Source organism: Sprattus sprattus (assembly GCF_963457725.1).
Source record: "Sprattus sprattus genome assembly, chromosome: 16".
Classification (NCBI taxonomy): domain Eukaryota; kingdom Metazoa; phylum Chordata; class Actinopteri; order Clupeiformes; family Clupeidae; genus Sprattus; species Sprattus sprattus.
In genome coordinates, this window is record NC_137914.1 from 16,304,811 (window position 1) to 16,321,356 (window position 16,546).

General features: G+C 45.4%; 1 protein-coding gene across 7 annotated transcripts in view; it reads left to right on the plus strand.

Moving 5' to 3' along the window:
* The window catches only part of kif1b (kinesin family member 1B), a gene marked incomplete at its 3' end in the record, with an annotated part of 72,357 nt that overhangs the window by 28,571 nt on the left and 27,240 nt on the right, over positions 1-16,546 (plus strand). For 6 of the 7 annotated variants that reach the window (XM_080854234.1, XM_080854237.1, XM_080854236.1 and 3 more), the window contains 9 exons: positions 886-965; positions 1,766-1,841; positions 3,783-3,862; positions 4,494-4,606; positions 5,044-5,127; positions 5,320-5,500; positions 5,709-5,781; positions 15,189-15,291; positions 15,520-15,668. In XM_080854234.1, the coding sequence (XP_080710360.1) occupies positions 886-965; positions 1,766-1,841; positions 3,783-3,862; positions 4,494-4,606; positions 5,044-5,127; positions 5,320-5,500; positions 5,709-5,781; positions 15,189-15,291; positions 15,520-15,668 (939 nt within the window). Of the gene's footprint in view, positions 1-885; positions 966-1,765; positions 1,842-3,782; positions 3,863-4,493; positions 4,607-5,043; positions 5,128-5,319; positions 5,501-5,708; positions 5,782-8,227; positions 10,954-15,188; positions 15,292-15,519; positions 15,669-16,546 lie in introns of those variants that run through there. The other variant, XM_080854240.1, reaches the window with a different exon arrangement.

Sequence of the window (16,546 nt, forward strand, 5' to 3'; positions counted from 1 at the left end):
CTAGCCAGATGCTGTAGTAGTGCTCAGAGCACAATAAGCTTCTTAAAATGGGACAGGAGCCCTTACTGTGTACCAGTGAATGTGTTAACCTGGGGAGCCCTTACTGTGTACCACTGAATGCCTTATCTGGGGGAGCCCTTACTGTGTATCAGTGAATGGTTTATCTGGGGAGCCCTTACTGTGTACCAGTGAATGGTTTATCTGGGGGAGCCCTTACTGTGTACCAGTGAATGGTTTATCTGGGGGAGCCCTTACTGTGTACCACTGAATGCCTTATCTGGGGGAGCCCTTACTGTCTACCAGTGAATGGTTTATCTGGGGAAGGCCTTACTGTCTACCAGTGAATGCCTTATCTGGGACCTTGTAGGACTCTCTGCTCGTGCTGACTGTTGAACCTTGAGTTTGTGTCACTGCCACTGCAGGATGTACTGCAGGAAGGTTTTGGGTAACTGGACTCTGAGGCGGGTCACTGGGTCCAAATCAATGAGGCTGTAACATAAGATAGGAACCATTCTTTTCACTTCACTTGAAAGAAAAGTGCTGACTTAGTGATGCCCATTGAGTTGGATATTGCTTTTTCTGTCATTTAGCTACAGCTGCATCTTACTCAATGCAAACTCAAACTCAACTCTAAAGCTTGGTAACAAAGTTTGCAAAGGCTCCCTTGTGACAAACAACCTTGAAATATTGATATACTTAACTGGCAATTGCATACAATGTGGTCTTGTTGTTATCTTGTGGATTATGGATTGTGGATTTTTTTTTTAATGGCACAGGCCCTCTAAACATTCAGGTTTGCCCTTAGTTCAGCATTTTAGGAAACCAATTAAGATAACAGATTTGAGGGGCCAAAAGCTGACTGCCTCTATCACTTGTGCCCCATAGGAATCAGAGAAAATCATCGCAGAGCTTAATGAAACTTGGGAAGAGAAGCTTCGCAAGACGGAGGCCATCCGCATGGAGAGGTAAGAGAGAGAAGAGCAACCTGACTTCCTTACTGGTAGTTTAAAAAAAAAAAAAAAAAAATGTAATATGGGGTGCAGCCTTTCGATGGCAAGGGTGCAACATTTTTACAGTTAAAATAACAATCCCAACTCTGAGCTCTGCCATCACAAGGCATTGGGTTAATTTAGTTAAATGTCATACGCACTTAAAACCACTTTAGTGGTCCTTTCCATATCTTCCCCAATGTTTTTTTGCAGCTGTGTGATTAAACAGTGTTCCCTGAGAGATGAGGTTCCCCCTGCCTCTCTCCGGCTCTCTCGGCTCCTGTCTTCCCACTCCAGGGTCACTACTCCTGCCCTGCCTCCACAGGCCAGCTGGTGCCTGTCACTGCCTGGCCCCACACACTGCTACAGCAGCACCCTGTATAACACACTGACCCTAGAAAAATAAAATAAGAAACAAGAACACACATGCGCAAACAAGTACACATACACACATTCATAGACACCTTGTTTCTCACACTGTACACGTAAGACTACTGTAGACATCCTGGCCCCTTCAAATATCATCACTGCTCTCTGAGACTCGTTTCCTGATGAGCAACAAGGTCAGACATATAGACACCCAGACAGGTGCCTCAATAGAATGACAGTGCTGAGAATGGATGTCGAGTATTTATGTTATTAATATCTTTTGTTGACATCTGAAGCTTCCTAGCACAGCAAGTGGTTGGTGTTTGTAATTAGACGATTTGTGAAGCTTCATGAGTGAATGAAATGTCATGTCTCTCTCTCTCTCTCTCAATTGTTCCTTTCCATAGGGAGGCCCTCCTGGCAGAAATGGGCGTGGCAATCCGAGAGGACGGGGGAACGCTTGGCGTATTCTCGCCTAAAAAGGTAAAAGGAGCTCTCTGTGGGGGAAAAAAGTAGTTAAGCCTAAGGTGTCATTTTCTGTCTTTAGCCCTGGATATGATATTTCCTTGGAAAATCTTTGATACCTGGGGCCTGAGAACAGACACGCTGTCTTCTCTACTAAAGAGCTGTCTAGTGGAGTGTCCTCATCATACGCAATGTGCCCATCTTCAGTTACCTCTTTATGTTTCCATGTCTCACCATTTCTGTCCTCTCCTCAGCTTTCACTGTGAACTTCTTCCTTCTTTTTGTTTATATCTTTTCTCATGTGTCCATCTCTTCTGCTCCACGCCCATAATTATGATATAGCTATATCCTGAAAGGCCAACTTCACTGTTTGGTGAAGACTTTGATAGTTTTCCAATTGACAAGGTTTGTGGAGTTACTGATTTCCCCGTTGTGCAGTCATAGGTGTTCTAGAAGAGCCCGTAGGTTAATATGCTCTCCCACACTCAAGAAGTCACACACAGTCTTGCTTACCCTGTAGGAATAGTAATTACGTCTCTGACCTTCAGTTTGGACTCAAATATATGAGGCATTGAAGACAGGGTACTTGTAAGACCCTTTTAGATCCATAGCTGTCTTACGTTGCAGGGCAATGTTCAAAGAGCTGTATATCAACAATAATAAAACTATAGAAATGTAACCTTTCTTGGTTTCATGCCCAACAATGACTGAAAGAGATAGAGGTGGAAGGCTGGGCTGAGAATGTCGAGATGTCGATGTGAGTGGTAGATTTAGATGTTGTAGTAGGAGAAAGAGTGACTGAGATGAAAAGAATGAAGGAACAGTATGGGGAGGGAGTGTGTTTCATTTGAGAGAGCAGACTAGATGTCGAGAGGGGGAGGTCAGTAACGATGGGCAAGGGATGGGAGCAGGTGCAAGAAGAAGAAGTGAATGTGAAAGAAGGAACAATGGATGGTTGTGGGTATGCATAGGTGTTTGGGTGTTTGTGGACAGGCAGGCAGTGTAAGTGCTCTCTCTCTATCTCTTCTCTCCCTTTCTGTCTCTGTCTGTCTCTCTCTCTCTCCGTCTCTCTCTGTCTCTCTCTCTCCCTCTCTTTCTCTCTTCCTCTCCCTCTTCCTCCTTGTTTGCTTACCCATCTCACGTTAGGAGAACAGATGCGTCAGAGTGTTGTCATTTAAATCATGATGGCGCACAGTTCTGCCATTTCATTATCTGCCCCAGTAGCCTTTACCTCACTGAGTGCTTCAGTGCCGTCAACACAGCATTAGTCCCTCCTATCCAGATCTGCAAAACCTGATGACTCACCAGTGCGAATGTTCTCCCCCCCCCTCTTTGTTCTACACATGCTGTCTTTGTGTACTGTTTATGTTTGTCCCCTTTTGTAACGTTTCTTCTTTTTTCCATTTACTCTCCTGCATTCACTCGCTGTCTATCCATCACATAGCTTTTGGTAGAGAGACCATGCGATCTCTACACAGACTTTAATGGGGTGTTTTCACCCAAGAAGGTTGGTGGCTTAGAGTTGGACTGCTCTTGTTTTCAGTGCTGTAGTAGAGCATTTAAACCTGCTGCTGAGAACAAGTAGTTCTGTTCACCCGTGGAGATTCCACCCCGTGAAGTTCCTCTCTGTGTTTGTGTCATTCTAGCTTTGTTACCTAGTTCCTTTCATTACCCAGTACCTTGTATACCTAATTCCAAACTCAGGAGTTGTAAGGAATTTTTCAGTTGAGTAGTGTTAATTGTGCTTAGGGTTGGGGATTTTGTTTACACTTGCTCAAGTACATATTCATTTCAGCTTGGTAAACGTAGCACCACAAGACCACTTTTGAGCAGTGGAATGTGAGGAATGTTTAGTGTATGGAGGTTGGTAGATGTTTGACAGTTCAGAAACTAGGTCAGCAATGTTCATAATGGCAGGCCTGCGTCTGACTGCCTCCTGGCATTCTTTACTCTCCACAGACTCCACACCTGGTCAACCTGAACGAGGACCCGCTCATGTCAGAGTGTCTGCTATACTACATCAAAGATGGCATCACAAGGTATCAGTATTGCTCAAGATATATAATGCATATTAAATGCGTTCATGCTTCACAAAGCATCACATCACTTGTGTAATTCTAAAATCCCCCCAATTTAAAGTCACTCTCCTCTCTCGCAAGTCAAAATGGAATATATTCATTGTGGTTATAACCATTTCCCAGGGACTACTAAACCCCCTTTTCTGGGAGCTCCTTTGAAATCCACCACAGATTAACCTCAAAGGTTTCCATCAGCTACACAGCCCTGATAAGTTGAAAGGTGGAACACAACCTTCAAAAGTTTAAATTGAATCTGTATCTAGAAGGCTTAAATTGGCCTTTTTATGCAGTTAGCTGGAGCTTTTTGAAAAAGCTTGTCATCTTCTTTTGATGGCCTCTTTTGTTCTTACTCCTGCCATTCTCATCCCTGTCAGCCTTATTCCCTCTTGATAACTCCCCCTGGAGGATGGAGTATACATGTAGCTCCTCCACTGAGTTGTGGGTGATTGAGAGGTTGAGAAGCAGAAGTTTTATGGGCTGTTTTTTAAGGCTGAGTGATTTCACCATGTCTTGTGGGAATAGGCTCAAGAGTTCATTCTTCCCCTCGGGGGTGTGTGAGAGTCTCTAAAATGGCCGCCATCTCCCCTGACAGGGTGGGCCAGGCTGACGCGGAGAGGCGCCAGGACATTGTTCTGAGTGGAGCCCACATCAAAGAAGAACACTGCATCTTCTGCAGCGAGAGGAACCCCAACGGGGATGGTAAAGGTAAGAGACTAAACAACTAAAACAGAGTTGGGGCTAGGTGGTTGTCTTACTCGAGTGCTGTTTGGTGGGGGGAAAGAGAGTGACCTCAGTCATCCTTTCATGACCTCACTGTTTGGGAATGATTTTATTAGATTGTCTCAACCCGACACACTTGTGGTTTTTAGCAAACCCTTCATTTTAAGTGGAAACTTTCCTTTTCTTGAACTGGACTTTTCTTTTTTTTTTAAGAACAAGCCAGCACATGAAAACCAAATGAAAACGTTGCTCTGTTCGAATACTGGAAATGTTCTCGTCTTCTGACTTACATCCTGAAATACTGAGAAATGGAGAAATCTGTAGACCACATGGAAAATGAATGGGTTGTTTTGAGTGTCTTGTGCTGAGTGGGGAAACTGGCCAGCTCTACCCTAACCCTGAACGGTCTCTTTGTGCTGCAGTTATCGTCACACTGGTGCCCTGTGAGGGATCTGAGACATACGTCAATGGAAAACGTGTCATTGATGCCATACAGCTGCGCTCAGGTAAGCCACTGACATTCAGTAGACATGTTAATAAGCTACCATCTTTAGCCTCCATTTGCAAATCTAATATGTTATAAATTGCCATAGCACGACTGATAAGGTGAAAACTCTCGGAAACTGATGGCAACATCTCGAGTGTCAGAGATTCACTGTAAATCTTTCCTGAGAGTCTGTCTGTCCTCTCTCTCCAAGGAAACCGCATCATAATGGGCAAGAACCATGTGTTCCGCTTCAACCATCCGGAGCAGGCGCGTGCCGAGAGGGAGAAGACCCCGTCAGCTGAGACCCCTGTGGAGCCTGTGGACTGGACCTTCGCTCAGAGGGAGCTGCTGGAGAAACAAGGCATTGACATGAAACAGGAGATGGAGAAGAGGTACGCTGGAGCCGGCTTTCATATTATGCCTTTTATATGTCTAACTTCAATTAGGAATTGCATCACTTTGGAGGTGAAAGTCATGTTTATTCATTTTCTTTCCGTTGGTCTGCTTGCATTATAACATCGGTCCCTTCCAATCAGGCTTGCCCTTCTGGGCAAATTGTAGGAAAGAAGTTAACTTAACTTCTTGTCCTTTTGTGTGTAGGTTGACTGAAATGGAGATCTTGTATAAGAAGGAGAAGGAAGAGGCAGACCAACTTCTTGAGCAACAGAGATTGGTAAGTGCCTGTTTATTTGTTTTTTTTTACCTGATAGTACAGATATGATCCTGACCAATGGTAATAGCTGAGTAAGCCCTTGTGGTAGCTCAAGACTGATCCAGAGTGTTAAGATTGAAGCAGAAAGTGACTGTAATTCAGTCCTTTTCCACAAGGAACCTGCAGTCACTGAAGTCCTTGTGAGAGGGAGGGGAGGGAGTGGAGTGATGCAGGTAATTCTGCCTGTGGCAAATGATTTGATGAGTGGCTAGCTCCGCACTTTGGCTAGAGTTTCCCCACTTGCTCTGAAGTCCTACCAGCACTAATTCTGCACTCTTGACTTCTTGACACCCTTACATTATGGTATGGGTGTGTGAGAGAGAGAGAGAGTCTGTGTGTGTGTGTGTGTGTGTGTGTGTGTGTGTGTGTGTGTGTGTGTGTGTGTTGAAGCACTCCTCTCCCAGCGCATGGCTGACTTCTTTGCATGGAGTTTTAAATCCACTCTGCCTGGATTGTGACATTAAATTGATTTTGAATTTGAATTTCCTCTTGACTTAGACTGACACTGAACCTTGCACAACAGCATCTGAGAACAAACCAAAAAAAAACTTAAATCCCAGTTTTCTATTTGAACTGAATTGCAAATGTAAAAAGCCTTAACACCGGCTTTGACAGACAGGGAAAGTAGCTCCCACCCTCTGAGCACTGCCTCACTTCAGTTTGCTGCTTTTGCATGGTTTCTGTTTGTGTAGCATGTTCTTCCTTTAACCGATTCATTCCGATTCCTTCATGTTATGAAGAGGCCTTAGATCGCTATGCAAATGTCACTGCGTTGTTGTGTGAGGCTCAACTTGGCTGGTTTGATGACAAGAGTGCTTGTCCTTTTTAATGTCGTTGTTTTAGTTTAGTTTCTGTTTGTTCTATCTTGAGTTCTTAGCTTTCCAATGCAGTTGCCGGTGTGACCAATGCATTGTGATGACGATAACCACGAATCTCTGCTGTAGTGTTCTTATTTTCGCCAAGACGTAGTGACAATGTGGTTTCTCATTGGCTTCTGTCGGGCAATTCCATGTGTTCCATGTGTCCAAGCCTGTGTCCAGGCCGGATACAGTGGGCATACACAAACACATACACCCCTGCAAGGGTCGGTTAAGTCAATGATGACAAGCACTCCAATGTGGTGATTCTTCTCGTTTGTCTTTGTCTTGCCCTGCCCCCTCCTTAAGTAGAAACACAACCTCCACTCAACACTATTCACATCTTCACTTGAGCACCACATGACGGACGGACCAATTTCCACCCGTGACCTAACCGCAACAACAAAAAGACCTCCACCTGTCCTGTCCTCTTGACAGCATCTGCTCGATCTGACTGTGATTTGAAGTATTGTGCCTTGCCTACTCCGCACGAGGGGGGAAACAGAAATGAGAAACTGCATTTTCTCTGAACTAACTTCCTAACTGTAGTGGATGAAACAACGCTTTTAACCAAAAGCTCCAGGCTGCCCTGTCTTCTCTGTCTTCTTCACTTTTTTTACTCCCCACCTCCTTTTTTCCCTCCTCCTCCGACCTCCTCTAACGTCCCACGCAACTGAGCTCTTGTGTCTTCTAACCTCACTGCTAGTGCTAGTTCCTATCTCTAAACCAGCTCTTCTTTCCCAAGGACTTCAAATGGGAGAAAAGCTCTCCAAAACAAATTAGCTGCCTTTTTGCATGCCACTTTTCTGACGCATGTTTTTTTTGGGGGCGGGGGGGGTGGGGGGATAAAGGAGAAAAAGGAGAAAAACAGGAAGTACTCAGAGTTACGTTACAGCAGTGAGGCAGAACATCTAGCCCCCAATGGCCCCACCTCCTTTTGTCATGTTTAGTCTTTTACGTTAATATTAATATGTAATGTTGGGAGCTATATTTACCTACAGTTTTAAAACTATTTCTTGCCTTTTGCCAAAGCATTAAAGTACATCATATACCTTCTGTGTGGGCGTAACCTCTCCTAGCCACACAATATATGTTCATATGAACTTGTAAAGTGTAATTGCATATAGTGTCACACATTTGACTCTTTTCATTTTGAAAGAACTCTCTTATCGTAAACAATATATTTCCCAGCTAGAATCATCATTACATGGTTCTCCGTGGGCTCCACTCAATTATTTTGTCCCCCACAGTGGGAACTTAGTCTTAACACTACTTGAGTTGTAATGAGTGGAAAAATAAATAGTTTATAGTTAAATAGTAGTTTAAATAGTTCATTTAGTAGTCGAACCGTATCGATTCAAAATATTTGTGAATCTTAGATAATACATTTTACCCTATTTGCATAGTCGCTCCCATAGGCTCCTATATTACATATTACCTGTTTCCATTAAAATCAGCTACATCCTTTTGGTTTGGATTTTCCCATTTTAATTTTCCCCTTTTGTCCGGAACTTTTTCCTTTTTTTTTTTTTGTTCTGTTCCCCCTCAAGGACGGCGACTCAGATAGTGGTGATGACTCTGATAAGCGCTCATGTGAGGAGAGCTGGCGACTGATAACCTCCCTGCGGGAGAAGCTGCCACCCAGCAAGCTGCAGAGCATAGTGAAGAAGTGCGGGCTGCCCAGCAGCGGGAAACGCCGCGAGCCTGTCAAAATGTACCAGGTCCCCAAGCGCCGCCAGCTCACCAAGGACTCCAAGTGGACCACCATCTCAGACCTGAAGATCCAGGCTGTAAAGGAGATCTGCTACGAGGTGGCGCTGAACGACTTCCGCCACAGCCGACAGGAGATCGAGGCCTTAGCCATCGTGAAGATGAAGGAGCTGTGTGCCACCTACTGCAAGAAGGACCCCAATGAGCGGGACTCGTGGCGTGGTGTGGCACGTGATGTGTGGGACACGGTCGGGGTGGGCGGCGACGAGCGCATTGAGGACATGATGCTGTCCAATGGGCGGGGTGTCCACGACATGGACGACCTGAAAGTGCACATCGACAAGCTGGAAGACGTCCTGCATGAGGTGAAGAAACAGAACAACATGAAAGACGAGGAGATCCGTGCGCTCCGCAACAAGATGATCAAGATGGAGAAGGTCCTGCCACTCATCTCCACTAGTGGGGAGACACTAGACAAGCCTCCTGTTCAGGGCATGCGCATGCGCAGCTCCAGCGAGGACAAGCCTCCTGTTCAGAGCATGCGCATGCGCAGCTCCAGCGTGGGCAAGGCTCCAGTGGATATCAGGATGAACGGAGGTCCAGATAACCTCCATGACGAGGATCGTGCGGCCAAGCCGGGTGGAGGGGAGGAGGACGCTATTGCTCAGCAGCGCAGCCAGCTGCGGTGGATGCGTCAGGAGCAGGCGCGCCTCAAGGGCCTCCAGCAGCAGGAGATCACCAGGCAGCTGCGGCGGCAGAGTGGCCCGCACCGCTTCATCCCCCCCGAGGACCGCAAGCTGCGCTTCCCCTTCAGGAGCAATCCCACGCACCGCAACTCCTGGAGCCCCGGCACGCACATCATCATCACAGACCAGCAGGTGATCGAGCTCAAGGTGCCTAAGGAGGCCGTGCCAGAGGAGGACGACGGCGGCACCGAAGCAGAAGGAGTGGGAGTGGGAGTGGCAGCAGGAGGAGGAGGAGGAGAAGAGGGTGCAGAGCCCAAGGAGAGGCGGCCGATCGTGGTCCAGTCTTACCCCTCACCTGTGCCTAGCCCCATGCCTCAAAGGAGGGGCAGCAGAGATCTAGAGCAGAGCCAGAGTCAGCCTGAGGGCCACAGGCACAGCTACAGGGGCCAGGGGCCGCACGGGCGCAGCCGCAGCAACTCCTTCAACAGTAGCCAGCGCCCGGCCAGCTTCATAGAGTCCCTGCCCAGTGGTGGCGACAGGCGGTCCCAGCAGCAGCATTACCAGCCACGCCACAACCGAAACCAGTCTCCTGTGCCCCACCAGCACCAGCACCATCAACAACAACAACAACACCACCATCATCAGCAACAACAACACCACCATCAACAACAATACCATCAGAAGCAACAACACCACCAGCAGCAATACCAGCCCTACCACCACCACAACAATGGCCACTTCCAGGGCCAGGGCCAGGGCCAGCACCAGCATCCCCACCCCGACCAGCCACCCCACTACAACAGCTTCCACGCTCCGCCCCGCATGCGCCGGCAGCTGTCCGTCCCCAACCTGAAGGCCAGTAGGGAAACGACAGTGTGAGACAGAGGGCACGCTGCTGGGGAGACTGGACACGGGCCCAAGTGCTAGATTAGAGAATCTTTTCTGTCAGACACATATATACATACTGACACACAGTTACACATACATCATATACACACAAACACACAGATGCTCAAACGAACCACCACAAGCAACCATGGCCACTACTTCAAAGAGAGTGTAAATCATCGCATTGGACGGCTTGTCCTCATTGAATTATACCCTGCTACAACCGTGGCTTTCTTTTGTACTTGAACGGTAATTATTTGTGTTTCGGTTGGTTCACATTGCAGCTATATGAGACAGTCTCGGCTTCACTATTGTACTCGTTTGTTGCTCCCACCATTCGGCTCTGTTTGCAAAGCTTGTGCCTTATGCAGTGAGCGCGCGAGCACGTTTTGAATGGATGCAAATGAACAGGTGACAAACAGAACAGATGAGATGATGTAATGCCTGGATATATTTTATCTTTTTTTTTTATACTGAAACCTGAGGATCAATGTCACCATGTTTTATTCACCCCATGAAAGACATTATTCAACTGATTTTAGTCATCATGAAATCAGTCATCACCTGCATTGTCATCCTCCATTTTGATCTGCCTCCGATAAGAGTAGAAGTGTGATTGATGCTCTTGGATCCAGCAGGGGTCCAAGAGTGGATGTTTCGGCATTATCACTGGTGCTTAAAAACAGGCCCTGCAAAGTAAATCCCTTGTTAAGCCATTAAGTAATTTCATTTGAATGTTATCGTAAAAAAAATCATGTTTTTGCTAGATTCAATCATTCTTGTCCCGAAGATATCCACATTGTAATAGCTGCCCGAGAACTTCAAGGAAAGAAAAGCCACAATTTAGTGTTTTTGAATGTTTAGTACTATTTTATTGTTACTGAGATGCAGCCTACTCAAATGTATGTTTGTTCACTTTCTCATGACAGCTATTTTAATTGACTGTTGTTACTGATACTCCGGTGGCCTTGGCTAATTCAGGAGGCCTTTAATTTAAACTGAGATTCTTAGACTGAAAATTAGGAATGCTTTGCGCTTAATACCTGCCTTCTGGAAATGAATGAAGGATATTAAGGAGGTGCTTAAGGAAAGAGATCAAAAAGTGCCTTATTGACTCACTAATGTACAGTTAACATTATGCAAAGTGTTACAGACAGGAAGACTAGAGATGGAGAACTCCCTCTAGGTTTTTGTATTCTATGATTAATATCTGCCAGCTGTGTACCACACAGAATGTATGACTAGCTTATTTGATTTGAGAGTTGCAAAATTCCAATTGTGGTGACACATTGGTGTCATGGTTTCGTTTGTTACCTGATTGTTAAAAGGAAAATTAGTTGTGCGGTGGGACATCTTCTTTAGTTTTTACTTTGGGTAAAGAGTTTCGGAGGACTCTGACTGCCACTCACCATTTTTGATAATGGAAGCATAATTTGTAGCTGTTCACATGAAATGGTAATATCTGCCCCCTTTAGCATGTGTGAAGTATTTTTTTTTGTACTTTTAAAGAAATGTTTTGTTAAGACAAAAAAATTTTAAAGAGAAGACTAAACCTTAGTGTCCGGAAAAAAATAGCTAGTTTAGTCAGGGCTCTGTTCACATTGTTTCCTTACAATGTCTGTAACACCACTATGGACTGCTATGCAGGGAGGTGGGCCACGCTGTTCCCACGAAGATGTATGCAGTGTTCTGGAACAGTCCGCCGAATCCCCCACTCACAATCAGCATGATTAGAATCACATTTATTTTCTGCGGCAGAATAGTGGGGGGGAGGGGGGACTCTCAATGAGGGAGCACACAAAACAGCTCTTCCCAGGGGAGGAAGTCTAACAGAGGGTTGCCATGGTTTCCAGAAACTCCTCTCCAAAAACTTTGAAAGGAAAACAAGACAAGTCTATGCACGTCTGAGGCTGTCTCGAACCTGGAGAGCAAAGAGTTTTTAGGATGAATGAATCTTTTTTTTGTTGTTGTTTAAGGGGAGGGGGTATTTTTGAATTATCAAGAAAGGTTAGATAAGTGTCACTGAATCAAGTAAATAATTTGCCTTTGTTATGCCACTGTTTCTTTTACTAGAGATGTCTCCTCTTTTGCAATCTTTATGTTCTCATACACACTTTCATTGTTGGATGTGGTTTTCTTACTCACTTGCCCTCGTTCAAAAGCCACACAAATGGCTTACTTCTTTCTTGAGCTCAAGCATAACGACCAGCACATAAGTGTATCTCTGTGTGCATATGTGGTTTACCATAGCCCACACACAGAGTTTAACCAAAACCTGTTGTGAAGTGAGGTCCAGTATCTCAGTGTTTGGCAGGTTAAGGGGTTAAGAATCCAGCTGCCCTTGCGTTCCTATGCTGCCCATCTCAACATTGAACTCCAATGTTTCCCTAATCCTTAATGTTTTAATGATTGTGTCTGGACCACGGCTATATTGAACCGTTTTAATGATTACAAGCACACTATGCTGGACTTCTGAAGAAGAAAAAAGACATAACAAAACACTATGAGATAATTAAGGTATCCATGTAGCTTCTCTTTACTGACCCACAGGCTGGATCAACACGGGAGGCAAGAATTGCAATCAATACCATTTGTCACAGTAAGATGTTGCCTTTAGCTGCTTTATCCAATGTATTGCCTAAAATCATGAAGGACACAGTCCTGCTTCAGCATCTCGCCCGATCTATGCATGGCTTCTGAGCAAGACTCCATTAGCGCTTAGACACTCGCTGTCTGACTATCTACTCAAGCCTTGCAGTATGTACTCCTCCTACTCCTCCTCCACCCCAGTGAAGAATGTTACCATTGACCATAAACAAAGCTGTGGGTTAACTGGTGCTGTTGGCCACTCCAAGCACAGCCAGGGGGACGCTTATGATATTGTATAAAACTGAACAGTGTATATTGTTCTTTTGAAGATATATATACAGTATATACATATACTTCGTCTGTTCAGTGTCGTTTGTCTGTCTGTCTGTTTGCCATGGGGCAAATGAAGTGGCTCAGGATGGCCAATGCCAAGATGCGCTGCTTCTGTGAAAGCTGCCAGAGCACTTTTGATTGTGCAGTGAAACAAACCTGTTCACGAGGACTTCTGCTGGTATTAATGTGCTGAATATACAGACATTTTTTGACTGAAAAAAAAAGGTTTGAATGAAATAAACTGGCAAATTCTGATTGCTGTGTATTGGTGGTCTTCGTAGTTTAATTTCACGTCAAAAACTATGGAATTGTGATTATATGTCCATATTCAATTTTCCAATCTGTATTCACTCACCATTAATATTTAAGGCTTTTTTGAAGCCGGTATCACAGTGTAAATAGGCTCTGTTAGGTGTGTGTGTGTGTGTGTGTGTGTGTGTGTGTGTGTGTGTGTGTGTGTGTGTGTGTGTGTGTGTGTGTGTGTGTGTGTGTGTGTGTGTGTGTGTGTGTGTGTGTGTGTGTGTGTGTGTGTGTGTGTGTGTGTGTGTGTGTGTCCATACCTTTTATTTGTTAAGCAGTCATACATATTTATTCATGTGCAACTGGAAATGAGTGTAAGTGAACAGGCGTGGATGGGTGAGTTATAGGTTAATGAGACCTCGGGTCTCAATATCAACTCTTAGTGCCTTTCATCAAAACGCACTCTTTCATAAAAGTAAACAGAATGAAGTTTAGTCAAAGGCTTAATTATCCATCTTCATCTCATAATTCATGCACAAGCTGGTCTTGTAAAGACAACTATACATACTTGTATCAAGAAATGTGTGAGGAAGTTCATTTTACATACATGATACTGATGTCTTTGGGATCTAAATAATGCTGGTATAGTTGGTGGACTTTAAGACACTGAGCTGATCCATATTTTTTTAGGGAACTCTGGTTGCCCAAGATTGTGTCCTCAGTTATTTAGTAGAGAAATACAAAAATACTAAACTACACATAATGAAAGTAGACATGCAGTACTTTGACCTTGTCTGGTTACTGCCAGCAGCCTAATCAAGCCACTATGGTCTAAGGCAGGAATTATCTCCTACTTTCTGCTTTCTGGCCCAAAGAGATTTTTCATTCAAGTGGCATTCCAGTGGTAAGCTTCAATTCACCCAAAGTACTGCAGATTCAGATAACTGCTCTATCTGTGTAATGTTGTCCTTATCGTGCCAAACTATGTTGGATGACTACATAGTAAACAGACCCTCAGATGGTCCCTTCCCCTCCCGTTCCTACTGTTTTCCTCAGAGTCATGCCTCATTAATGTCCCATTATGATAATCAAGCTGCATGTGGGTCAGCCTGAGTTCTGCCATGGCACTGTGCACGGTAAACAAGGCGCGTTGTCCTGGGCCGGGCCTTCAGTGGAGCGGCCTGCTGGGGAAAGGGAAGGGTTAACGCTCTGGTAATGTATCAAAGGCTGTGCTGTTGCTGCCAGAGCTGAACAAACAGGATGAGCTCACCACCGCCCCACGTGATGAGGCAACGGGAGGCATCTGCAGGGGCCCCTCTGGGTTAGACGAGAGACACACACACACACACACATACACACTCGCACACTCGCACACTCGCACACTCGCACACTCACACACTCACACTCTCTCATTCTCTCACTCTCTCAGACACTCTCTCAGACACACTCTCACTCTCTCGGACACATACATTCTCACTCAGACCACCACGGCACACACCTCCCCAATCACAGCCTCATCCATCACGGCCTCCTCATGACACTCCCCATTCACATGTAGCCAAGGGAGATCAGAGTGCAGTGTAAGTGCTACAAGAGATTATATGAAACAGTAACTTTACTCTGGGTGGAGTTTTGCTCACCATTGCTGAGCTACGTTATTGAATGAGTTTACAATGGGAGAGAACATGCAATGCCTCATTGACACAACTGAAATGTAAGTATTGTATATACTAAAAATAATATTACAGAACCAGAATTGGACTCCAAGAGAGTCGTATTCCAAACCTGAATCAAAAGAATTCTTCCTCTGGTAACTGGTCGGCTATTGGTTAAAAACACTGTTTTGCCACAAAGATGGAACCTCTATAGTATTTTACTTGACTGATCCAATACCAAGGCCCTCCAGCAGAGGGTTCTGACTTGTTGTCTAAAGTTTCAGAGGCATGTCTGGCTCTGTGAATGGTTGTGTCTGCCCTTCGACCTTTTCGACCTTTGCTGACCCTTGTGCGCTGACAGGCTCTGTGTGCTTTCTCTCTCCGCCCCTCTCCCCACATGTGCCCCACAGGTGTATGAGACTAAGCTCCAGGAGCTCCAGAAGCAGGTGGAGACCCGCTCACTGGCCGCCGAAACACCAGATGAAGAGGAGGAAGAGGAAGAAGAGGAGGAAGGTAAAATAAAGCAGTTCTCATCAGAGTTTTAGCAGGGGTTCAGCTGTAGCTGTAGCAAATCTCAGCTGGCTTTAACAACATGTCTGGTTTTTGAGGAACAACACTCCTAACCAGAGGCGCCAGATGGAACTAGATGCCTTAAAGGCCTACATGTATGGTACAAATGTCTTGAATCATAATGTTGGGTGTGTATGTGTGGCGGCTCATGTGATGTCCCCAATCCTGCAGTGCCGTGGACCCAGCATGAGTTTGAGGCGGCCCAGTGGGCCTTCAGGAAGTGGAGGTACCACCAGTTCACCTCCCTCCGGGACCAACTGTGGGGCAACGCAGTGTACCTTAAGGAGGCCAATGCCATCAGCGTGGAACTCAAGAAGAAGGTACGGCCGACATATCACAGACCTACACACTCTAACAGAACATTGCTAAACACTCCTATTACATCACATTATGGTCGTAGCCATAGTGTGCGCAAAAACTGTTAGGAATACATATCAGGACTACACACAATTAATTGTGTGCTTGCTGATTATTTAGCAAATCTTTGCCATAGGCTTGGGGGAAAGAAACACACCCTGAAGCATTTGCAGCTTCTTTTCATCAGCAACGATTGATGTTTGTGGTGCAGACTATAATGAATCTGTGTACTCAAGAACAAGACTGCGGCGCAGTTCCACCGCCGCCCCCTGTTACCCGCGGATTTGTCGATCATTCTGCCTCTTCTCCTCTCGCTCGCTCTTTTCCTCCATCCTTGAGTGCCAGTGATTTAGCCTCTGATTACTGGACATGACAGCTTCTGGGAGCCGGGTCATAAATGTCAGACAGAAAGTAGATGTTCTCGTTTCCCCAACCCGCTTCTCAATTCCCTCGCTCGGCTTGCTTTTAATTTATATCCCGTCCCTTTCCTTGCTCCAAAGATATTACCTAAAAAGCCCCAGCACTTGCCGACCCCTAGAAGCAGGCATAGCGGAAGCAGTCATTTCATGCGAGTACCAAATATGCCTGCCACAAAATGCCTGGGGTTTTATCCTGCAAAGTGTGATGGACCTCTTTTGCTTAAACATATACGATAGTGAGGGTGACTGTATCTTTTTTTACAATTGCATTTCTTTTTTTAGATAAAGTGATACAGAAATGAGGCAGAATGGGGAAAAAAACATACACAGGGAAGATTACAGTACTTGAGCAGTTTCAGGTGCCATAAACTGCAGGAAAAGAGCCACAGGAACCAAGACTAAATGCAGGGTTGAACACATTT